The 25752-nt window shown below is 47.3% G+C and overlaps 1 protein-coding gene across 1 annotated transcript; it reads right to left on the bottom strand.

The window, feature by feature from the left end:
• Positions 1–332: 332 nt before the first annotated feature.
• Positions 333–5987, bottom strand: LOC146199660 (domesticated amidase effector 2-like). The gene is made up of 3 exons (XM_084595172.1): positions 5831–5987; positions 3550–3815; positions 333–548 (listed from the first exon to the last, which is right to left on the bottom strand). The coding sequence occupies exons 1-3, from the start codon at positions 5880–5882 to the stop codon at positions 444–446; spliced, it is 423 nt and encodes a 140-aa protein (XP_084451298.1). The 5' UTR covers positions 5883–5987; the 3' UTR covers positions 333–443.
• Positions 5988–25752: the final 19765 nt, after the last annotated feature.

The raw sequence follows: 25752 nt of genomic DNA, 5'->3' as shown, positions 1-25752 counted from the left end.
GGAGAGGACTACCGATACCATCCCTTGCTAGAAGGAGGAATTATTAGTCATGAAAAAATTAGTTATGTGAAAGCAAAACATGAGCCACCATTTATGTTGCTCTTACATTTCTAGGAGCACCATTTTTACAACGAGCTTGGTATTTAGTTATTCACCAGTGAGTTCGCGGAGCTGACGAACTAGGCATTCTTATAGTTGCCGTTATAATTTCTATGACAGCGTAGCCCTGGCTCTAGCAGCAAACTGAGGCTTGGGCGACATAAAATTGAACATGTTTTTTGAAAAGATGAAAAAATGCTGGTGGTTGAGAGCATTTGACCTTACGCATGTAATGTTTGCGCAGTAAAGAAGCACTGAATTTATTCCTTTTCTTGGCCGGTAGACATCAGCAGCTTTGGTTTTGTAGTTGTATAAAAGGAATGTATAGATTTATTGGAGTTTCATCACAGCTCAATAACGTAGAAGTTGTCGCCGTTGTAGTTTGGCTTGGAGTTTCCATAGCGGATCTTCCTGCGGTCGACCTTGGCAGTGTTCCACTGGTCGTACACCTAATACAGGAGAGCAGCAGAGTGAGAAAACCTCAATTCGCACCAATAATATATTTCTGAAGCCGCATATGTTTTAGTAACAGTAAGCGAGACGTGATGTTCAGGACGTCAGAACGTGTTTTAAAATCAGTGTTTCGTACATTGGGGAAGGTATAAACAGCGCTGCTTTCACGGGCTTAACTGCACTTAGTTCGTTCCCTGTTTCCCACGTCTGGTCCAACCCTGTCTGATCGTGCCGCATAATCAGCACGTTCCGTGTCTCGACTCTTATAAATATTGCTCGTACAGTTCAATTGTGTGGTCATCCACTGCGAGAAGAAACAGCTGCGGCGAATGTTGTCTTGCTAGTATTATTAAAAAATCAGCGGCCTTCAGCAAAAACGAAACGCAGTGAACGTACAGCCATGGTGAGTGTTAATTTTAACAGATATTCTCATCCTGCTGCCTTCTCATTCCGCATTTTGCAGCATCTCTTCACAGATAAACCGACCGAAATCTGATTACCGAGATTCGATGTTTTTTTTGTCTGGTAGTATAGAGAGAGGAAGGATAACAAAAAGGGGGATGGGTGGCAGAGATAAATCACTAGCATGGACTCAAGGTCCAGTAAAACAAAAGGCAAAGAGATAAGACAAGGAGTACAAAGGCCAGCCCAAACTTTCATGTCACAAACCAAAAGCGTACGATGCACCTTCTAGCTTGTCAGAAAAACCTGTGCGCTTGCCTTTTGTGTTTGCTGTTGTATATAATGGTTTTACAGCGCTTTCACTTTATTTAAAGAGTGCTCGAATAGCCTGCTATTCTGCTTAAACTCTCACCTAAAAAACGCATGATAATTAAGGGTGTGAAAGGGGGTGATGGCAAAATCTATAAAAAATTGCGTTTGTCAGTTTCAATGCTAAAATATGCCAGCATTCCTAGAAAATCCTTCCACCAATTGTAATCCTCATATACACACCAGAAGTCATTGAAAAATGACGCCAAACGTACCTCCACTCTCGTGACTTCGCCTACTCACTGCATGTTTCGTGCCATGGCACTGTTGCTCCGTTGTTATTCTTGATTTAACAGCGTATAGAAGCCTTTACTTCCTAAATTTCGAGAAATAATATTTAGAACTTCTTCGTTGTTTTCCTTAACGCTACAACGGCGCTGCGTTAGCATTATGAAACGTTCTTTTGGCGCTAAACGCTTCTTTACGTCTCGTCTGGTCGGCATTCAGTCGCTCTTCATTAGCGCACGAAATTCCTCACCTTTTAGCCATGTCGCAAGTTTTTGCGATAAATGTCTTGTGCAAGCAGCAATGTATCAATTTTCTCCTAATAAATGAAAGAAGCCTAAATTCTGCGGAAACGAGTGCAAGAAACTAGCCCCAAAGGGTGAACGAATTCAAGATATAAAAGGCAGGCTTTCAAGCCTTTACTGAAAGCACAAAAAGAAGGAAGGTGAAGGCAAGTAAAAGGGAAGAGTTTACCAGACATTGCGAAACGAAGAATTGTAAGGACTGCGTATCAGGGGCATTTTAGGGCAGCTTGACGGAAGGTAAATATTTCAGTAGCGATTCATCAAAACACTTTTCCTGCTGACAAAAGGAACACTTTCTCTGCATCCGTTAAAGTTACCACAACGATCTTTTTGCAAGTTGTTTCTGAATACTAGCAGAACCTCAACCAAATAAAATGTGGCGTCGCAATTATTTTTTCGTGATACTTTTTCTCCGCGGAATACTGTTTAAATTAGAGTGCCTGTTAGGTATATATTTTTTCAAAGAGCAAAAATTACACCCACTAATATCGTTTTGGTTCAGAAGAAAGCGCGTGGTATATGGAACACAGAAATTAGGAGTGTCTCTATAAAAGCTTTTCTGAAAATGTTTCTTCAGCAGAAACGAAAAATAGAAAAGTCCCATAATAATATTTCAACTAATTTTCAAACTTTTTGTACCATATTTTGCAGGCTTCTACTAGGCTTTAAATTCAAACAGCCTCTAAAATTTCAGTTCAATTCTTTGAAAAAATTACGAAGATATTAACTGACCTATCTAAACCTACATGGCCACTGTCCTTCTCTCCTACATATATGTTTCCCCACTGCCTCACAATTAAAGATGCCTATTGTGACAAGTGGGAATGTAAGAGGGAAATCGGCAAATACACAAAAAAAGCTTCCTATGTGGCGACCTTGCGTCCAGAGATGAGGGAAAGTTCGGTGGTAATTGTATCGGTAGCTAAGTCATCGTCCCAGAAGCCACGGGACATGAGCACACAGTCGGCTACTGGGGGAGAGGAGGTCGCCCTTCTTTCCAGTGTGTGGCTATAAAACTAGTGCGCAATAAAGCATGAAGGCCCTTTTTCCCTGCACCCGTGTTGTCATGTTCTATCGACTGTGACAGCCGATACAGTAATAGTAGGTGTACTGGTTAGCGGCTGCCGCCAGCAATAATATACTCCAACTCGCAACCTCGCGCCTTTTGTGTAAGTATGAAATCGGAGCAGTAAACGGGCATTAATTTTGCCCATCATATAGATACAGATGTAAGATCGAGGCCTGCCCGGGACTTATATAGGACACAGCTCGTTTTATTTCACAATGCTGATTTTGTGCTGATAGAAAAGAAATAAAAAATGGGGTACAAGGAAACATGCATGACTTCATCGCAGTGAAGATGTGCTGCACTAACGCCCCATTGGCCGCCATATTCAGGATCATGGTCACCCTGAAAGCAAGTGCTGCCTCTATTTTGCTTATTGCTACCTGTTTCAGCGTCCAATTTGAAAGCTCTGCGTGGGTCGCCATCTTCAAATAGGTTATATGTCACGCGTAAACCATCTCTAAATGGTCTACAAGTGACACCACGAACATCAAAATAACGGAACAAGCTTAGGTTCCAAAGCGCACATAGGAGCACATTACGATCAGCAGATTATCCGCGGTAACACGTCAGCATGACCTCTAAACAAACTCATCTGTAAGCCCCTGCGGCGAAAAGCCGGGTGCTCACCCAGATGCCGTCGGGAGCACAGGACTCGAAGATGGCCGCATGCCCCCTGTACTTGCTGCCGTCCAGAAAGGTAGCGATGGCCGTCCAGCGTGGAATGCTGCCGCAATTGCTGCGTACGTGCTTGCCTCGGCGCCAGCTGTGGGTCGAGTACTGGCGCATGCCAGAGCACTTCTCCTTGACCAAGGCCACGCACTCCTTGCCGTCAACGCCGATCACCCAGTTGCCTTTCAAGGACTCTGGGTTTGAGCAGCTGATTGCCTGGCTGCCTGCAAGTGACGATGACATAGCTTAAACCACTCGAAGACAAACTTTGCGGATTAAAGTCTCTTCAGTCACTTTCGGAGAGATGAACATGTTAAAGGACTACCAATTGCGGAAAAGCAGCTATTCTCCAAAGATTATCCTCTTTGTCACTTTTTTTTTCCTTTTTAGCTCAGAATGGGCGGATAGATGCGTTGCATCGTTTGAAATGGAATATTGGTTTTAGTGCCCCGAAGCTGATAAATGTTACAAATTAACTCACGCAATACTATTCCACTTGGCGCTGCCTTCTTCAAGAACACAAGACAAAATAAAAAATTAAACAACGATGCCCTTACCATGATCATGCCTCAAATCTGCCAATGTATCGCTCTATCGAGCATGTTGCCGTCTCCCCAGTACATAATGCTTACTTCCACTGCGTGCGGAGTGCAACAGCACTATTTGCAAAGTTTTACCATCGAGTAACGCTAACAAGCCGATACTATGATGTTTTCAATGAACGATTAAACGAAGAGAAGGAAAGTTGCAGTTAGAGATAGTAAATTCCGCAGTTCTCTCTTCGATGCTACTTGCTACACTGAACACGTCATCACGGCTGTTTCTACACCACGCAACAGTGTGACAACTAAGTGACAACTGTCACAAAGATCCTTACTATTCTACCGCAAGTAAAGAGGCCTTATCCAACATTTATTTTATTGGAATAATAAATTTCACACATTCTTGGCCAAGACCACCTAGCTCAGCTCGTAGGATCAGGAGAAAGAGCAACGCAATGTTCAAATTCGTTCTTTCCCTCCTCACTCGTGACTCTTGAGCATGTAAGTAAGCTTGAACTTGAAAGTTGCATACCAATAATTCGCCCTTATTTTACGGAGATGTATACGTTTAAAATCACTGTGATGCTGTTGAGTCTAAGCACACATACACACCTCTCTATGCGATGTTCAAGAAGGAAAGCGCAGTGTTCCCTCACGTATCTAGAGTGCCAAAACTGTAAACTTAGACCAGATTCTAATGACTAAAAAGGCGAGTTAATAAGTGAATTACAGCATTGGAAAAAAACTAGGACCAGACAGTGCTTTTAAGCACCTATCACCTCTTTCTAAGCAAGCACATATTGTGGAAGGAGGTTCTAAATACTACGAAGACCTCCCTTCCAATAGCAGCATGATAGCTAGAATATGTGGTGCCAAACGATGAAGCAAAACAACACATATTTCTGGAAATTATTGGCCCCTGTGAAAGATGGGCCAGCAAGCCTCGATCTTAACAAGCGGCCATCATGACTAAGGGAAGCCAGACGATCTGTTCTGCTCGGCTCGTACTTATTGTGACGCCACTTCCTGACACGTGCAAAAAAAACGTGGCGCAACAAGCACAGGTGCAGCCCTATAAGCTTACGCTGCTACGATCGCAAATATATTGTCAATTTCCTGCATCGCGAAGCATCCTTACTAAGCAGGACGTCAATTTTATGAAACAGTGGTATCAGAATTATTGTGCAGGAAAAAGTAGCGACCGATTATTTTCGGACAAGAATGAGTAAAAATTAGCAGCAGGTACACTTGGCTCCCGGCTGGAAGTTTTACAACCGTATTAAACAGAGAAATTGGTTCATCTCAGTATCCGTCAGTTTCTTGGAAAGGCCTGGTATTGTTTAAGCGCACGTACAACAGTTAACAGGAATAGATATTGGCCATGATATACTTATAACAACGTGTTTTGTTTTATTTTTTTTTTTTTTTTTTTTACAGTAGCGGCACAAAACAGCTAAAGTAAGCATATTGCCTTCGCGTCGGTCAACCTGCTTGAAGGCGAAATTAAAATATCCCCAATATGCTTTCTCAGCAGCTTCATCGCGGTTAACTATATATCGCGTGGTCTGTACGTCACCATTCAAGTAACACTGTTGTGGCAGTAACGAAGTACGAAGTCTGTGCCCAGATCTGCCAGTTTAGCTCGAAAAGTGATTTGCAGAAATAAAAAGAAACTAACAACGCTTAGCTCGACTCACCCACGGCCATGCCGAGTACCAAGAGAGCGGCGCTGAGTATGAATCCGTTCATCGTTGATGTCTCTCCTGCCCCGCTCCTGAAGTCGTCGAAGAGATGAAAGTGCGTTGCCGGGCGGGCGTTTATAGGGCCGGCTTATCTATGCGGGGTTTTCCATCAAGACTGACGTGTGCACGCTGGGACGGATTTCACAACAGCGCGGATATTTTTCGCAACCCAGACAGTTCCTCTCACCCTCTATCATTGGCGGCTGGTCTTGATAAATTCCAGAAACACAATGCGACGGATATCTCTGCAATCTGTTATGCGCAGAAAAAAGGCAGGGCACGTGTGAAGACCGCTAATAAATGCGGCTTGTAATCACTGATGCTTCTGAAGGGACCTATGTGCACAAAATACTTGCTTCCCACCGATACCGATATATAGGCGTCAGCTGAAAAGGCATATCAGCGTTAAACTAGCATTTTCAGTCAAACTTGTCGCATATTCCACCCTTTGCATGTTTAAGTCAATTGTCCAAACGCACACGTCGATCTCCGCTTTTTGTCACATGACACTCTATCTATAGACTCTTTGCCGTCCATAACAAGCAGCTGGGCCAACAAAGATTCCAACCTGACGACGATGATGATTCGGAAAGGACTGCCTCTTTTTAAAAAATTCAAGCATGATGCCGACTCCGTGCACGTGTGTTACAAGGAAGGTCCGCTGCGGTTGCAAAAAAAAAGCTCAGTTGCAGCTTTTTTCGAGGACATGCCACAGTGTGGGCGTATGCCTCTGCAGAGTGTACGCTAGCAATACCTGTGCATCAGTTCTATGAACAGCAGGTAATCTGTCCGCTTTGCGTAAACTTTCCCCTAACATGCCGGTTTAATCGAATATTACTGATACCTTTTATTTACCAAATATTGTCGAAAGATACTGGATGGCACTTTAAAAAAAATGTTACTTGCACAAACATTATGACATGCCATGGTAAACAAGAGAAAAAAAAGGCAAGGATATTGAATGCATGTATCCGTAATTAATTGAAAGTGCCAATTGACCAAATTATTGCCAATAAAAGTTGTTAACAATAAAGATTATTAGGATTAAACGAGAGTGCCGGGAAATTAAGCACGGGGCAGTTTGTTACCTGATGTCCCCTAACATGTCAAATGATTGATCTATTGACATGATATTTAGGTGGTATTATTGGCAGCATACCTACTACAATTACGACTAAATTTGACCAGGCCTTTTAAGCACAGAAAAGAAATTCCGAAGTGACCGTCTTGAAAGTGAAATTAGTCGAATATGCAAATATTCTGCACGACATGTTTTACGAAACTGCGCGTTTCAAGCAATCAGTCGTCGTAGATTAACGTAAATGTTTAGTTACTGTAATTTATTAGTAGTAAAACCTTATGTAAAGTATATGAGTTTCTGCGCTTCGAAAAATTAAGACAGAGTTATTTTAACAGGCTATATAAGAGGCAAAACGCGATGCTGAAATTAATGATTGAAGGAAATAATAATAATAATAATAATAATTGGTTCACAGGAAGGGAAAGGCGCAGTATCTGTCACACTTGTGTATGTGGACACCTGAACCGCGCCGCAAGGGAAGGGAGGAAGGTGGGAGTTAAAGTGGTAAGAGAGAAAGAGGAGCCGTAGTGGAGGGCTACGGAGTAATTTCGACCACCTGGGGATCTTTAACGTGCGCTGACATCGCACAGCACACGGACGCCTCTTCGTTTCGCCTCCATCGAAACGCAGCCGCCGAGGTCGGGTTCGAAATGATTGAAGGAAATGTAGCGATTCTCTGTCAGCAACGCTGGGGAGCACGTGTCGCGGAGAAAGATGATATTGATGATGATTACCTAATTGTTATCAGTTAAAGTAGGAAGAATGGGAAATGAGACAGCCGGGAGCCTCCGCTGCCCAGGCCACTACCGCCGCTTGAATGGCAAGGCTAGAAGCTTTGCATCAGTGTTTTCCCACTGCTGGACACTGATGGTCAAGGTTGACATCTATGGACATGCCCATAGCACCCATAGTACGTGGCTGAGATCTCCGGGTTCTTCACAAATCTTACATGCTTTGGTGTAAATTGGGGTAGATGTGGGCGTTCAGAGTGGGGAATGGGTATGTGTTGGTCTGCAGGCGAGGCCACACATGCGCCTGGCCCTTGGACGACTTCTTGTCTGCCGCCGGGTATACCTTCTGCGGGCCGGTTGGTGAGGTTTAGTTATTTCTCGGTTGTAATTGCGCGCAAGAAACGCGCATCTCCACCGTCGGCGTGCGCTTGTCAGGCCTCCCGCATGCGTTGATCGAACAATACTTGTCGGCTGTGTGAGGTCCAGGGCAAGAGTGTTGTGCGCCGTAGACTTCGACCAAGCGAGACTTTCAAGCGCATGCTCGTATGCTGTGCCGTTTCTGCGAAGTCCTAGAAACTTCCAGCCTGCCGGGCTTTGGGAACCATCCCGGGCACTCTCGAGGTGCTACGATAGTCATGCGGTACTGAGCCTTGCCGTAACAGAACAATGCCGAGTATATGCGGTCATTGAACAAATAAGCACGGCATCCCGCTTGCTGTTCTCAAGGCAGTACGCGCCTGACATGAATGAGCCTGACCTTAGAAGCGATTAGTTTTGTCTTCGCAACAGCCGCTATATATATGTAGGTTCCCTGGCAGGGAGAGCAGCATCTCGGTTGCGCTTCGCGGCCTTTTATCCAATAACAGCCTCTCTTGAGGCGGCGGTCTTCGCAATTTCCCGAGGCAGTGAAGCCCATAACGACAGCACACATCTAAACGGCATTGTGCACTGTGCTCATAAAGCAGAGCGGCGCCATTAATTTTTCAGAGTAACGCAAAGGTACTCGAAGGCGCCCTTTTCCTCCCAGTCTGCCGGACTGTAGTCGCCTTTGAGCATGTTTTAACTGCTAATTTCACCAAAACTGGAAGCGTTTGTCTGTTTATTCCGAACAGTAAAAAACAGTAATTGCGTGTTTGATAACTCTATTATTTATGCGAAAGCATTACTTGGCTGGTTCACAGATTTCTGTCCGCAGACCATGTCCGCAGCAGTTGGGAGTAATTGAGAACTGGTAGAGGTTAATTAGTGGTGTCAATCGATAGAGGGTGCCGTAATGTTGTGTCCGAAAAAATAATTAGGACAATAAGGTAATTAGGTAATTAGATGCAAAAAAAAATATAAAAGTAAAGGCGCACATGAATAGATTGGCGTCAAATTAGAAAGTGTCGAAGACTAAAGTAGTTCAGGCAGTCAATTAGGGTGGCGTCAAGTATGTAACGTCACGCAACTGGAAGTAGAGTCGATAAAGGGCATATAGGAAGAGATTGGGGCGCAATTTGAAAATAGGGAAGACTAAATGTGATAACAACTTTATTTTTCCACCAGATAAGGAGGCCCCCGATCCCCGCCCCCGACACGCAGGCGTAAGAGACGGGAGCTGAGACCTCCGCTATAAGAAGCAGGCAAAGAGGTCTTGGCTCTTCGGGGCTTCTTCCGCCAGGCGGATGGCCTGTTTCTGTGGAGCAGGGACCTCGCTCCGCAGCAGGGCTTCCCAGGCTTCTCTAAATTTATATTTGTTTTAGCCCCTGGGAGCACATTCCAAGATTATATGGTCGAGGGTCACTCTCTCCCCACAATGCTTGCATTTATCGTTTTTTCTATCGTCCATCTGGACATAATATGCCCAAACCGGATTTACAAAGTTCCCAGCTTGCAGGCGCCGCCATGCGATTGCCTCCCTATTGTTAAGACTTTTATCCGGTGGTGGCGCCAGTCTTCTGGTTAACCTGTAATTTTCAAGAATCTCCGTATAATTTTGCAGACGCTCGTCCATGTTCCGGCAATCGGGCGGCTCTACAGTTAACCGGAAGTAGAGAGCTCGGGCTAACTCGTGGGCCGCTTCGTTTCCAGGAACGGACGTGTGTGCAGGGGTCCAAATTAGGCGAATTTTCCTGTTTAGTCGTCTACTGGCCAGAATTCTTGCTGCTTCCGGCAAGACCCTACCCTTTCCAAAATTCAAAATAGCCGTTTTGCTATCTCTAATTAAGAGATTGGCTTGCGTTCCGACACAAGCGAGCGCTATTGCAACTTCTTCAACTGTTTCCGTGTTGCGGTTTGTAATGGTGGCGGCTGATACCGTGGCACCTCAGCCGTCGACGACCGAGGCGACCGCCGCCCCCGTTTTGCAACTTGCCGCATTCACGTACGCAACCGACTTGCTGTCCATCGAATCGAAGCGTCTGATTAGTGCTTCTGCTCTCTTCTCCCTCCTCTCTGTGTTGAATATGGGATGCATGTTACGAGGGAGGGGGGGAATGATTAGATTTTCTCGGCAGTCCTGTGGGATGCTTGATTTTTCTCGTAGTCCCCTGTCTGTCTGCAGGCCTACCATTTCGAGTATAGTTCTGCCTGTGGTCGTTCGACTTAATCTTTCAGGCTGCGAAACTCTGACAGCCTCCGCCATTTTCGTCCCAGCTATTGCGCACTCCCATAGAAAGGAGCATCTCTGTGGATATGTTAATTGGTAAGCCCAGGGCCCTCTTTATGCACCGTAGAATGAGAGAGTCTAATCTCTTCTCCTCCGACCTGATATTTAAGAACGGCGTGGCATAGCTCACGCGACTTATTACGTAAGCTTGGGTTAGTTTAAGCAAGCTTCTTTCCTTCAGGCCTCGTCCTTTCAACGCGACCCTTCTAAATATGCCAATGGCTTGCGTGGCGAATCTCTCTAGCTTTTTTATTGTTCCATCATTATATGCATTCTCCTGAATTAATATCCTAAGATTCTGATTTGATCTACCTTTTAAACTGGTTTTCCTTCTGCTTTAATGGCAAATTCCCAGTTGCGCTTGCATTGGAGTGACTTTCGGTTAGAGATTAATAATTCCGATTTTCGCGGCGAGCATGATAGACCCCTACTGGCAGCGTAGTCTACGACAGTGTCCTTAATGCTCGCATCACTACCCTTTTAATCCAGAGATTGATGTCATCCGCATAAATACTGACATTTAGCGCCTTTGTGCTCCTCAGAGCTTCTGGGAGGCCCCTCATCGCCACGTTGAAAAGGAACGGGGAGAGAACCGAGCCCTGCGGCATCCCCCTGCTCCCTAACTTCACTGTGGGGGACTGAATGTCTTGAAACTTCATGCAGGCAGTTCTGTTTGACAAAACGTCCTTGATGTACTCGTATGTTCGTGCATCTATTCCGATTTCTTGGAGACCGTGGAGGATCGCTTCATGTAACTTTGTCAAAAGCCTTTGTCAAGTCCAGGCCTAGAATCACTTTGGCGTCTCTAGAACGCGAGTCGATTATGTCGTATTTGAGTCGGAGCATCACGTCCTGCGTGCTCAAACACAGTCGGAAGCCGACCATCTCGTGCGGCCACAGGTCGTTTTTCTCCATAACGCGCGTCAGTTGTGTCTGGACTACATGCTCGATCAATTTCCCCATGCATGAGGTTAGATAAATAGGTCTTAGATTTTCTAGTTTCGGGGGTTTTCCCGGCTTTGGGATTAGAAATACGTTTGCCAATTTCCACTGCCGATGCAGGTGGCCTTTAGTCCAATTTTTTTGCATATACTCAGTAAGAGCGCTGATGCAGTCATCATCCAGGTTTCTTAACATTTTGTTAGTTATCCCGTCAGGGCCCGGGGCCGATTTCATTTTTAGTCCCATTATTTCTGCCCTGACCTCCGCTTCCGTGATGGGTGCGTCCAGCTTCTCGTTGGGAGCTCTGTCATACTGTGGGAAGGGGACACTTTGAGTATCGCCAATATATGTACATGTTGATTAGTGCATCCATAAATTCCACGGTTCCACTTTTGCTTCTTTAGTCTGCTCTCCATGCCATGTTTTGCCTCCCACATGTGAAGCAGTTTGCTATCAGCTATCTCCGGGGCATCATCCCCTTCAAGAGTCTTTGTTGCCTCTGCAACGGGACGCATGAGGGCCTGCGTCCATTTTTCAATGTTTTTAATCCTCCTGCGGCAGCCTTCTCTCGCTTTTCCCTAAATAGTTCACATTGCGTAACCCTCGGTTGACACACACGGCTTGTCTTTATTCCTTTTTTAAGGAACGAGGCCAGAATGAAATGGTCGTTGCCAAAATTTTGCTCCGAATTTTGCCAGTTCAGATTTTTCACATTTATGGAGAAGGTCAAGTCAGGGAAGTTTATACGCAGACGCTGTTACCCACCCTGGATGGAAAACGTGGATCCGTGTGCAAAGTGAGTCCCAGCTCGTGCGCGTCTTCCAATGACTGCCTGCCTTTAGGATCGTGTTTAGTGTAACACCATTTGGTTACTCCCGGCTCTCATTACCGCTTTGCGAAAGAGGGTCCTGAATCTCACCTTTTTCTGCTGTGGGATACTATACAAATTTAAGACGAACACACTTGGTTGCCCTTTTCGCCCCGTAAGAATTTCCAATAGCACCGCCTCAATTTCTTTCGACGTGATTTCGTGCATGATTGCAGCCATGTTCCTCTTAACCAACGTTGTGACGCGAGATTTCTCACCTCTGTGACTTGAAAAAGATTGGTATCCCGAGAGTTTTGCTGCTTTACCCGTCTCTTGCAGGGCTATAGCTAGTGGTTTCTCATCTAATAGCGTCAAGTACTGTTGCACTAATGCCCTCTTGCGTTGGAAACCGCGACAGTTCCACTGCCAGATCAAATACTCACTTGGTGCGCCTCTGGCCACTATGGAGCTGATCAAATTTTTCCTCAGCTTTTTGCTGCCATTCTCCGATGGCAACTAATTCTGCCATTTGCAGTTGTGCTTCGCCCGTTAGGGTTTGGATCTGGCTTTGAACTTGATTTATTGCTCCCACTATTTGGGTCACGAAAGATTTGAATTTGGCTTCGATTTTGGCTTTTAATCTTTTCTCTAGTGACACCAATGGATCAGCGTCTCCCCATCTGCGTTTCCTTGGGGGCGGTCTAGCCGATTCTACAATCATCTTTTCCTCCTCCGGTGCCTCAGGCTGCGTGGGATTCGGAGCCTTAGGGGCCAGGGCAGTTGGTTTCGAATTAATCTTACTTCATGCAACCGGAAGTAGAACAGCAAAATGGCATAGGAAGGGATTGACGCGCAATTTGAAAGTACCAAAGACTAAACTGGGTAAGCAAGAAGTGAATTAATGTGACGTAGAGAATGTGACGTCACGCAACAGGAAGTAGAACCGAAAAAGAGCATAGGAAGGGATTTTTTTTTTTTTTTCGAAGCGTTTGCCACAAGGCATAAGTTGAGAAAGGGGGAATGGGATGCAGGAGATAGAAAGTTAAAAGAAGGAGTGTAGTCCAGTTGTGCTTATGAATTCGAGAAGGTTGGCAGTATAGCGATTGTCCATTGTCCATTTGTCATAATCACTATCGCGATTCCACCGCAGGCCCACCTTCATGATTATCCGTTGCCTGATGTGCGTTGTTGATGGACACGTCCACAACAAGTGTCGCACATCGCAGACGTCAGGTGGAGTGTCACAGTGAGGGCACCTGTCAGTCACTGGTAGGTCTTTTTCCCGCCATCGATGTCGAACAGATGGGGTCAGAGCCGCCCCTGCCCGGATCCGGCGCACTGTCACCTCCTCCTGCCGAGTAAGACTACGGGGGAGAGGGTGCGAACACGGAGGAATGAGAGCGCGTGTTCGGTGGCGCAGAACTTGCGAATCGGAAACGTGGGACAGGAACGGATCTGGGGGAAGAGGGGAAGGTGGTGGATCGTCTGATGTGTTTATATGCGTCATAGCATCTGCTTGTATGTTATGGGGATCGCGAGCATGGCCGCGAATCCAGTGTATGCGAATAGGACATGGGTACTTTGAACATAGCAAATGTATGGACTGTGTTATTTGGAATGTGCGTCGAACGGCCTTAAGCTGTTTAAGGGCAGTGAGAGAGTCTGTGTAAAGATGAACTGCATTGAATGTAGGAACTGGTGGGAGGGAATGTATAGCATTGTAAATTGCTTGGAGTTCCAGTGCCAGAGGGGTGCACGTATCCGCGGTATATGTCACGTGAGTGTTGAGATGCGGATGAGAGGGACTATACACGGCAGTAACTCCTCGCTCTGCAGTATGTGATGCATCGGTATATAATATGCACCCTTCAGGCAGATGTGCGGATGATACCGACGGGGAAGCAGTGGGGCGATTGTCCGTGAGCTGGCAGTACGACCATGGAGGTAGTGTCTTTAAATGATGTAGTTGTAAAGACTGTTTGCGAGCTTTGTTTGCCATCCGCTGATCAACGAGTTCAGTGAGCGTATTTAGCTGGGCATACTCCTGAAGTACTGGTATGGGTGTTAGGCGGGGGAGGTACGTTATTGCACGCATAGCCTCACGATTGATGGCCTCAAGGGAGTCCCACTGTCTGCGGGTGAGACGTTGAAACTGTGCCTGGTATATTATACGTGGCTGGAGGACAGAGCGAACAAGCTGGCGGGCCGTGTGAGCACGCGCGCCGCCAGAGCGCATAGCTATGCGACGAATGAGGCCTAAAGTAGCGTGAGCGGTCTTACGGATGGCTGTCAGCCACGGTGTGCCAGTCCCAGAGGAATGTAGAAAAAGACCAAGAATGCGAACGGTTTGTACCTGAGGAATTGGGGTATTATCTATCATAAAATTTATATTGGGAGCTTTCCGTAAGCCAGCTTTATTTCCAATTCGAATGAAACAGGATTTTGTATGCGAAAGAGTTAGGCCCAAAGGAGAGAGGCGAAATGTCAATATATCCAGCGCATGCTGGAGGGCCGCCTGATGGACAGACGTATCTGGGTGACAGCACCATAAGGTTATATCATCGGCATACGCAAGCACCCGTATAGAAGGGATGGCCTCTAGGGCTCGAACAAGTGGAATGAAGGCCACATTAAATAAAGTAGGGGCGAGAACGGAGCCCTGGGGCACTCCTCTGTTTGAGGGGAAGTGACCAAAGGGCTTTCCATGGACACGCACACTGAATGTTCTATTTGTTAGAAAGGCGTGAATGGCGAGGAGAAACCTGTGAGGAATACCAAGAGTTTCTAGGGAGGCAAGAATGGCTGAGTGAAGGATGTTATCATATGCCTTTGTTATATCTGTAGCGATCACAGTTCTAACAAGATGACTGTGCGGAGAGTGGTGAAGCACGTCAGCAGCCAAAGTAGCAAGACCGTCCTCCGTTCCTATTTGCGGGCGGAAGCCAATTTGGGATTCTGGATAACAATCATGGGATTCCAACCACCACGATAAGCGAGTGGCGAGAATGTTTTCGTAAAGCTTGCAGATTGTTGGCGTCAGGGAAATTGGACGAAGGGCCGAGAGAGAAACTGGAGGATGACCTGACTTCGGTATTGGAACAACAATAGAATGCTTCCACTCGTCCGGCATGACACCAGAATGCCACACGTCATTGAATGCATCAAGCAGGGCCTGCAAAGCAGTCCCTTCCAAGTTGCGGAATAAGGAGTTAGGTATGCCGTCGTGGCCGGGAGCAGAGTTAGATTTGAGGCGTTCAATGGAGGCCAGTAGCTCTGCCATGGTTAGGTCAGAAGTAATCTCATCGGGGGGTTCGGTAACCGGTAAGCAAGGTGGAGAAGTTGAGGTGGAATCATAGTGGGGAAAAAACTGTCTGGCCGCCTGTTTTGCAAATGTGTCCTCATCTACATTCATAGCAAGGCGAATGCTCTCTGTGTAATCAGAAACTTGAGAAGAGCGCTCCATGGCGTGAAACACTCTCCAAAGTTGTCGATTACTCTGCTTGGAGGACAGGCGCTCACACCATGAAGCCCAACGTTGCCTTGCTAGACGCTTTTCATACCGCCTCGCACGCGCGGTAGCCCGGTGAAGAGCGGGGATAGCCGATGGGTCATCGGGGTTACGAGCAGCATAATGATCTGCCTGGCGACGCAGAGCCCAAAGATTTAGGAGGTGGATGTCCGGGTTTGGCTCGTCTTCATTTACAGTGGTGGTAATCGTGTGGGACGCAAGAACAGCAGAGAGAGTAGACAATGCTGATGATGGGGTGAAATCAGATAAGCGATTGTCTGCGCGTACAGAGTCCCAAGATGTTATTCGTACGCTACGGCGTATTTTACGTATCCGCGAAGGAGTGAGAGAGATAAAGATAGGACTGTGATCACTACCCCAGGTATCTGGTTCAACAGCCCAACGAGGGCTACCAGGGCCTAACCACCAAGTCAAATCAGGTGAATAAGGCCCACCTCGTGGACGGGTAGATGTATGCGGGTGGTTTAAAAGGTGAAAAGAATTATCTGAAAAGCTTCCCTGGATGTGTGCACCCCTGGGAGAATCCGATGGGTAACCCCATCGGATTCTCCAAAGACTAAAAGACTAAAATGGTTAAACAAGAAGTGAATTAAGCAACTAGAAGCAACCAAGCAACTAACAGCAGCATCCGTGCTCTCGCATTACTCCAATGCAGATTCTGCAGTGCTCTTTATTTTTATTTTTTTTATATATAGCCAGCAATCGATCAGAAAATAAGGCGGTGCGTGGATGGATTGGCGAGAACTGCACTGCACCTACGCTCTCAAATCGCCAGCCATTTCGCCCACCCCATGTACTACAACAATTGCAGTGTCGTTACAACCTCTTAAAGTGACTGGTTGTAAAACAGCCTCGATCTATGCGACGACCGTAGGAGCGCAGAACGGGCGTATGTTATGCAAACCCTTTGAGAATGTCGGCGCCGCAACGCCAGAAACGTGGGAACAGGGTGCGGAGTGATATTACGCTCTGAAACGATGACTCGCTTCGTACATGTCACACAAAATGAAGCAGCAGGTTCACCGAGACAGTGTAAACAAAGAAGCCAAACAACGTACTTTGTATAAAAATTATTCAAAGTATTATTTACATTGCCGTCGTTGCGCCAAAAACGCCAAATAGGCAGTCTTGCTGAAACGCGTTTTTCTGCATGAATCTAACTCGTTTGCAGTGTCGCAGTTTTAAGAGAAGGACGATGTAACACGCTGGTGCCGCCCATTTTAAAAAGGAAGAAAAAGATGATGTTTGCTATACCTACCTTCGTCAAACTGTTCGAACACTGTAATTTTCATTTGTGAGATATCACTGATCTATTTCTATCGCGCTCATCCATGTACATTCCATCTGCTATAACCTCGCTCGCTATCTGCCATAAAAAAAAAAAAAATATGGCAGTGGATTAGCTCAGCTATATCAGGATATACGTAGCGAGAGGTACAGTCTTGGTCAAAAGTCCTGAAGCCAAAGCATTTTCGTCTCAGACGCCAAAATAAGCATACACGGCGCCATTAAAAATTAAAGGGCCGTGAAATGCTATGAGGAAGTCGCATAGTGAGATAAGAAAACATTTCCTAGCATTTTAAACATCATTCGGCCTTTAATGGTGGTGGCCTTTAATAATTAAGGCTCCATTTTGCCGATGAGACGAAATCCGTTGGCTTCATGACTTTGACCAAGACTGTACGTTTCCCGTTATACTAAGTGGCACGGGCCGAGGCTCTTTATTTATCTTTCCTTTTCTGCCTCATCATAACATATGTACGTTTCCCTGGCTGAGCTTGTTGTGGTCATGTATGTTTAGCAATGAGAGACATTTTGTACACATCTTTTATTCATTTTGCTTGACAGAGACGAAGACTGTCCGATGATCTGTGAAGTATCATGCAGCGATCTCATTTTTCTCTATATATATACAGCATTTCGATTTGGCAGAGTCTCCAAACGCAAAGTCTCATACATATGGATTAGTCACCGGTTTCTAATCCATTTTGTGCCACAGTCTCTCGCACACACTACACGTGTGTCCAAACGGATTGTTCACAGTCTGCTTCAAATGTCTGGGTCGCAGATGCACTTTCTGAAACTCAAATGAAGTGATCAGTCACATGCACGACATGCCTTTAGATCCTCTTCTGTTGGTTCCCGTTGACTGAACTCTTCCACAGGCCCCATCTCAGCGGTTATGCTCCGTCCATTACGTTAGGCTATAGTGCCTAGAATATACAGTATATTCTAGGCACTATAGTTAGGCAGTCTGGCATCAACGTTTGGAAAACCGTTCCTCTTTCTGTTCGGCCATCTTAGCTGCTCTATTCACCTTATTATGCTCATTTCTCTGCTGCTGCTATGCGCCGCTTTTTATGCGCTGTCGGCGGCTGCGTTTCAATGGAGGCGAAACGGAGAGACGTCCGTGTGCTGTGCGATGTCAGTGCACGTTAAAGATCCCCAGGTGGTCGAAATTACTCCGCAGCCCATCATTGCGGTTCCTCTTTCTCTCTTTCCATTTTCTCTCCCACCTTCCTCCCTTCATAACAGCGCAGTTAAGGCGTCCATAGAGCAAGTGTGACAGATACTGCTCCATTCCTTCCCATGTGAACCAATTTATTATTATTATTATTATTATTATTATTATTATTATTATTATTATTATTATTATTATTATTATTATTATTATTATTATTATTATTATTATTATTATTATTATTATTATTATTATTATTATTATTATTATTATTGTGCTCTGCATCTTAGCGTCTCCGGTTGGCTAGACTTCCTTCTGCTCGTCCACCAAGCCATCGATGTATTAGACGCTTAAGTCTAGCGCTTCAATAAAGTCTTCTACTACTAGTCTTTGTTCGGGCGTCTCTGCTGTGTCGTCAATGGAGTCGGCAAGCGGCCACGAGCTCTGACGTCATACGCTGCACACCTGTTGCTCATCTCTGGTTTCGGCGCATGCGCACTTAATGGGTAGCATAGTGTAATAATAATAATAATTGGTTCATTGGAATGGAAAGGCGCGGTAATTGTCTCACTTGTTTTCTGTGGGCACCGCAACCGCGCCGTAAGGGAATGGAGGAAGGTGGGAGAGAAAGTGGAAAGACAGAAAGAGGGGCCGTCGTGGAGGGCTACGGAGTAATTTCGACCACCTGGGGATCTTTAACGTGCGCTGACATTGCACAGCACACGGACGCCTCTTCGTTTCGCCTCCATCGAAACGCAGCCGCCGAGGTCCGGCCTCGGAGCTGCCGCTGCTGGCTATCGGAGCGTCAGCTCCGAGGCCCGACCTCGGCGGCTGCGTTTCGATGGAAGAGGCGTCCGTGTGCTGTGCAATGTCAGCGCACGTTAAAGATCCCCAGGTGGTCGAAATTACTCCGTAGCCCTCCACGACGGCCCCTCTTTCTGTCTTTCCACTTTCTCTCCCACCTTCCTCCATTCCCTTACGGCGCGGTTGCGGTGTTGCGCTCGAGCTATTTTCCACCGCTCAAGTCTCCCGCTCCACAGATGGGTTCTCAGGGGACCTCCCGGACCAATCCCGGGCCACCTGCAGTCATCCAGCAGACAGGGGACTCTCCTCATTCTTTGCAGCAGCCACCTGGGCTACCACAATCTCTACCAGATCTACGAGAACGTCAAGAACCGGTGAGTACGCAGGAAGGGACTCCCACTACTCTAGACACACAAAAAGCGATTATGGAACTGACAGCAGTCATCCAACAACTTATACTCAGAGTAGAGGCTCTCGAAAAGCCGACGGCCACACTCACTCCGTCTCCCCCGCATCCGCAGGGATCATGTGAATCAGTACCTATAGATATCGCTCCTCCCAACCGATCAGCACAAAAACGCAAAGCAACGTCCGACTAACGACTGACCCGCGGAGGGTTGGCAGGCGCGTTTTGCCAAAGTTGAGGAAAGCTGCAGCCTAAGTCAAACTCGCATCAAGGCTTTAGAAGCACACATCGAACGCTCACTCCACACAATCGGCTCACAATTGTCACGCAACAACCTGAGATGCTGAGCAAAGCTATAGAAGCACAGGGCAAACTCCTCGTCGCCGTGGTACCCGCGACCCCTGCGCCGACACCCGTTCAAACCCCACAACTATCCCAGCCTAATCATGGCGAGCAGCTCGGGTAACACCACCATCTGGCAGTGGAACTGTCGTGGGTTCGCGCGTAAGCGTCCGGTCCTCCAGCAGTTCCTCGCCGCGAGTGATTGCCCCGAACTAATAGCTCTCCAGGAATGCTACAAGAACACGAAACTTGCCGGTTACAGTACATACCTATCGGAACGAGTAAAACCTCGAATAGCTACTCTCGTCAAACGTAATTTCACTGTCCTCCAGCACAATTTAGATCCAACTTTCCCCGAATACGTCTTCTTAGAAATATTACCACGACCCTCGCTTAAACGTTGCACTAATCTGTTTATAATTAATGTCTACAGCCCTCCCCGAGCTCATAAGGATATTTTCGGTCCGATTTTCCTCAAAGCCCAGCAGCTGGCGCAGGGGCAACCCCTCCTCATTCTCGGTGACTTTAATGCGCATCACCGCGCTTGGGGCTACCACTATGACTCTGCTAAAGGTCGACGCCTTTGGAATGACTTGCATACGTACCAGCTGACCCTTATCACGGACGTGTCCTACCCCACTAGACACGGTACGGGCCTACAGCGTGATACAACGCCGGATCTTGCCTTTACGACCTCCTGAGTTTAAGCGACTTGGTGTCACACTCACAAAAACTTTGGGAGTGATTACTTCGTACTCGAAATCGTAATACACGAGCCCACCAGGCAATGTACGCGGCCGGCTCAGGTGATTGACTGGGACTCCTTCCGGACGCACAGGAAACAGCAGGACAAACCTCCCTCTATTACTGATATCAAGGCGTGGACAACCGAAATTGTCAAACAAGTGGAAGACGCCACTCAACCCGTCGAGTTAGAGGACAGTATCCCACACTGCGACCGCTACTACGCCCATCTGTGGGAGCGCAAGAAGTCGCTCGAAGCTCTACTTGCCACTCGGAAATGGGACCGCAATGTCCGGCGTAGACTGGCGCGCGCACATACGAATATCGAGAACTATGAAATAGAACTCACTCGACAGAGCTGGCACAACATATGTGACCAGATGAACAAGACTCCAAACGCTCGTAAGACGTGGAACCTCCTTCGACATTTACTCGACCCAGCAGGAGGGAAGCTCCAGACACGCCAACAGCTCGAGCGAATCTTGCACCAGTATCCTGGCACGTCTGACGAGCTCAAACAAGAGCTTATAAATACTTACATCCGCCCTGAACCAACAACCAACCTCCCCTTCTATCAGGGCGCGGACAATCTCTGTCTAGACGCTCCAATCACTTTTGCGGAGGTCCGAGCAGAACTCAATCGCCTCAAGACGACTTCGGCGACCGGCCCTGACCGCATTTCAAATAAAACGCTTAGGAATCTAGACGACGCATCCATTCATGCTCTTACCGACTATTTTCAAGAATGTTGGGCCAGCGGTACCATCCCTCAAGAGTGGAAATGCGCCAATCTAGTCTTCATCCCCAAGCCGGGCAAACCACCAACCTTGGCCAACCTCCGTCCCATCTCTATCACGTCCTGCGTTGGGAAGCTGATGGAACACGTTATCCAGATCAAACTCTCACGATACCTTGAAGACAACCATCTTCTACCAGACACAATGTTCGGCTTCCGCCCTCATTTAGCGGCCCCGGACACTATGCTTCTTCTCCATCATCAGGTAATCATGAGACGTACACTAGACACGAAAGTCATCGTCGGCCTCGATGTTGCCAAGGTATTCGACAACGTCCTCCATGAAGCGATTCTTCAACAACTTCAAGCTCTCGGTGTTGGACATCGCATGTATGCGTACATCCGAAACTTTCTCACCGACCGCACAGTGCAACTTAAAGCCGGCACTGGAGATCCTTCCATCATCTCTCCGGGAAACCGTGGCACGCCGCAAGGCGCCGTACTTTCGCCGATGCTTTTTAACGTCGCACTGATAGCCCTGCCGAAGCTACTGGCCGACATCCCCCACCTGCATCACAGCATTTATGCTGACGACCTCACACTTTGGATCACGCGCGGCAGTGACGGCCAGATTGAAGAGACTTTACAGACCGCGATAGAACGGATTGGAGATTATCTAAGCACAGTTGGCCTCACTTGCTCGGCGACAAAGTCCGAGTATATCATCATCCCTTCCCCGGGACGACGCCCTTCAAATATACTTCCTGATATCAACCGCCAGGTGCAAGGAAACCCGATTCCTCAAACAGGCAACATCAGGATCTTGGGCTTGCATCTACAGGCCAACGGCAGCAACAACATCACGATCCAACGCATCGACCAGTCGGTTGTACAGATCGGACGCCTTCTTAAGCGAATCTCCAACAAACATCATGGCATGCGAGAGTCCAACCTCCTGCGCCTCGTTCAAGCTTTCATCTGCTCCCGCATCACCTACTCTGGACCCTACTTACGTCTCACTCGTGCCGAAAGCGAACGGCTAGAGGCGTCACTTCGAAAAGCATACAAGACGGCCCTAGGTCTTCCCATGTCCACAGCTACCCATAAGCTCATGGCTCTCGGAATCTCCAATACCGTGAGCGAACTGATCGAGGCAACCCTAACCGCCCAGTATGAGCGGCTGTCACTCACACACGCTGGCCGAGCGGTACTGCAGCAAGTTGGGATCTCCCCGCCGAGGTCGGCCCCAAGTTCCGCTGAACTTACACCGGAATATCGCCTAAATCTCCGCATTCCTCCCATTCCCAAACGGATGCACCCGGAACACCACTCCGATAGACGGGCCGATCGGGCTCGTCAATTTGAGAAACGCTTCAGTGGACGTCCGGACGTCACGTATACGGACGCCTCTTACCATCCATCGAGGCCAGCGATGGCGGCGGTAGCTCTCGCCCCTCACCGCAGCTGGTACACAGCCTGCAGCATTCGCAATGCAGAAACAGTCACCGCAGCTGAGGAGGTTGCCATTGCGCTAGCGCTAGCCGACCCTAATACCAAAGTCGTCATCAGTGACTCTCAACAGGCTATTCGCAATTACGATGCTGGCCGTATCTCTTGCCAGGCGTTACACATTCTACGTTCTACAGCACCCTCTTCCACATCTCGCTTACTTCTTTGGGCTCCAACCCACGAGTCGCTCAGCGGAAACGCCCGGGCAAACACTCTCGCTCGAGATCTCAGCTGCCGAACCGAGAGTATGATCAGCCACCCTGCTTCCGCTGACACTAATATATCACGCGCTTCTCTACTCACCACTTACACGGACATACTCCAGCACTACCGGCTCCAAAAGTGCACATATCCTCCCGCACACCGCGATCTAACAAGACGCGAGGCCGTCCAATGACGCAAATTACAAACTGGCAGCTTTCCACACCCCCTCTTATACAGCAGGATCTTTCCGGATCAGATAGCCCCCATGTGTAAACACTGCTCAACTCCGGCCACACTCATACACATGGTGTGGACTTGTACACATTACAACACAGACAACACAAACACCCCAGAGACGTGGGAGTCTCTCCAGTGTACTTCCGACCCAGCAGACCAACGCTGGCTTATCCAACGCGCGGTGGAGGCCGCGTCATCCCAAAGGATCCCCGCCGACCTCCTCTAAGTCAGCGCAACCGGCCCTTTGACTGGTCCCCTGTTTTTGGGTTCAATAAAAGAGTTCACCACCACCGAGGTCGGGATCGAACCCGGGTGCTCCGGGGCTAGCGTAGTGTAGCGCTCGCTACAAAAAGCGGTACGTAATTCGCATAGTTTGTTTCAATTGTTGCCCCGCCGGGGTGGCGCTGTGGTTAGTTCGCTCAACTACGATGCCCAATGATGCAGGATCAAATCCCAGCCTCGGAGGCCGCTTTTCGATGGAGGCAAAAAGCAAGGCGCCCGTGTGCTGTGCGATGTCAGTGCACGTAAAGAACCCCAGGTGGTCGAAATTTCCGGAGTCCTCCACTACGGCGTCTCTCATAGCCTGAGTCGCTTTGGGACGTTAAACTACAAACCAAAACAAACCGTTAATTGAAGTTGCAAACACACACTGGCCAGAAGCTGCGAGTTCTGATCAAAAAACAAATCTATTTTCCCAGTTACTCAAGTAGCTATATAAGATGATGCACTAATCGGTATTATGCTCCCGGACGTTACTTCGTATTCAGCCAAGGCTACGTGGATGGAGGTTTCGTCACGGAGTTACTACACGAAATGGGTGTCATATGTGGCCCCAGCTATGGCTTTGTTTTACTTTCCGCATTGCAAAAATAATTTTTGAGCAGCTAACGATGTAGAAATGCGTTTCTTTACACCAATGAAACCCTAATTGAACATAAATTCACGGTTAATGATTATCCCATTTCCCACGCTACGTATGTTGTGGAAACAAGCGCATTGCGAAAGAGCACGGACACCGGCTGGTAGGCGCAGCAGGAGCAGCCGAGATGCGGTTTGCGGGATTCCCGACAGATATGACGCTGCCCTCGCGTTTGCGCACGTAGTGCACTGATTTTAAAATGCACTAACGCTGTATTGCCTTTTATTGTAGCCCAATCTTAATGCAATAATAACGCGAGTATTTCTGTAACGGCACAATATTGGTTGGTTGGTTGGTTCACAGGAAGGGAAAGGCGCAGTATCTGTCACACTTGCTCTGTGGACACCTGAACCGCGCCGTAAGGGAAGGAAGGAAGGTGGGAGTGTGGAAAGAGAGAAAGGGGAGCCGTAGTGGAGGGCTACGGAGTAATTTTGACCACCTGGGGATCTTTAACGTGCGCTGACATCGCACAGCACACGGACGCCACTTGTTTCGCCTCCATCGAAACGCAGCCGCCGAGGTCGGGTTCGAACCCGGGAACTCCGGCACAGTAGTCGGGCGTCTTACCACTGCGCCACCCCGGCGGGGCGCACAATATTCCAGAGCACGGTCTCCGAAATTCCCGAAGGGAGGATATTCTGCTGCGAAGAGAGCTGATGCGCTATGGCCCTCTAGCCTTAGCTGCAGAGCTGCAAGAAAATATCCGGCAGTGTGGTGTGCTTGAAACCTCAACTGCAGTTATCTAGAAGTAATAATAAGTTTGTGCATGAAAACTTTAGTTACATCCATATTCGCAATAATAAAAATCCTACGACAAAGAGATGCGGATGCACGTCTGCATAGAGCGCGCGCGGGCACACGTGCAAAAGAAGAATATAAGTATTTTGTAGCGAAAGCTAAACTGCGCTAGGTTTCAAGCTATCGGCGTGGAAACGTGGCGCTGTGGAAGAAGAAGAAGAAGAAAAAAATAGAGCAGATCACGGTAAGTTAACCGCAATTATACTTCAAGATTCGCCATTCAAACTGTTGTCATCTGTCAATTTTGCCAGATTTTGTCAATTTCTGCTGATTGAAAATTACCATTGTTTCCCAAAAAAATTAAGTGAGAAACGTTCTAGTTATAGATATGACGTGTGCTTGCAGTATAGTCCCGTTTTCTATATATAGTTGTTCTTTTATCAGTATCACATTAAAAAATAAAAAGTATCAAAATGCTGATTTTGAAAATTATTCTATTTCTTTAGGGATGCGATGGTACCATCGAACAACAAAATGCACTAAACGGAAAAGGTTGATTGGAATAGGAATCACTCCTCTATCGGCGAAGAAAATTTTTTTTGTGAAATTGTGTTCCAAGTGGTTTTACAATAATAATAATAATAATAATTGGTTCACAGGAAATGAAAGGCGCAGTATCTGTGACTGTCACAGAAGCCTCGCTATTTATAAAATGTAATGTCACTCCTTTTCAGCTCCGCTGACTTACACTAAGTGCTCGTGTCAAAAGAGAGCATGTGCATTACTATGAACGAAAAAAAAAAAGGGGGGGGGGGGGGGGGAGCTCGGCCGTCAGAGGCGTATGAGTTGGAGCGTTATCTCGAGTTCTACGTAGTTTCACTCTAGGTCCTCAATTTTAGCACCAACGTGTGCACCACGAAACAACTATTTATTTGGTACCGCCTGCACCTCTCTGCAACCACCGGTTCGCCCGGTAGCAAAAAATCACGGTTTCTATTGACTAAGGAATGTATGTGCGAATCCCTCGCACACGTTAAAA

This window comes from Amblyomma maculatum, chromosome 2, assembly GCF_055883805.1.
Source record: "Amblyomma maculatum isolate TAMU_Amacu chromosome 2, ASM5588380v1, whole genome shotgun sequence".
NCBI classification, from domain to species: domain Eukaryota; kingdom Metazoa; phylum Arthropoda; class Arachnida; order Ixodida; family Ixodidae; genus Amblyomma; species Amblyomma maculatum.
This window is presented reverse-complemented; position numbering and strand designations above follow the sequence as displayed.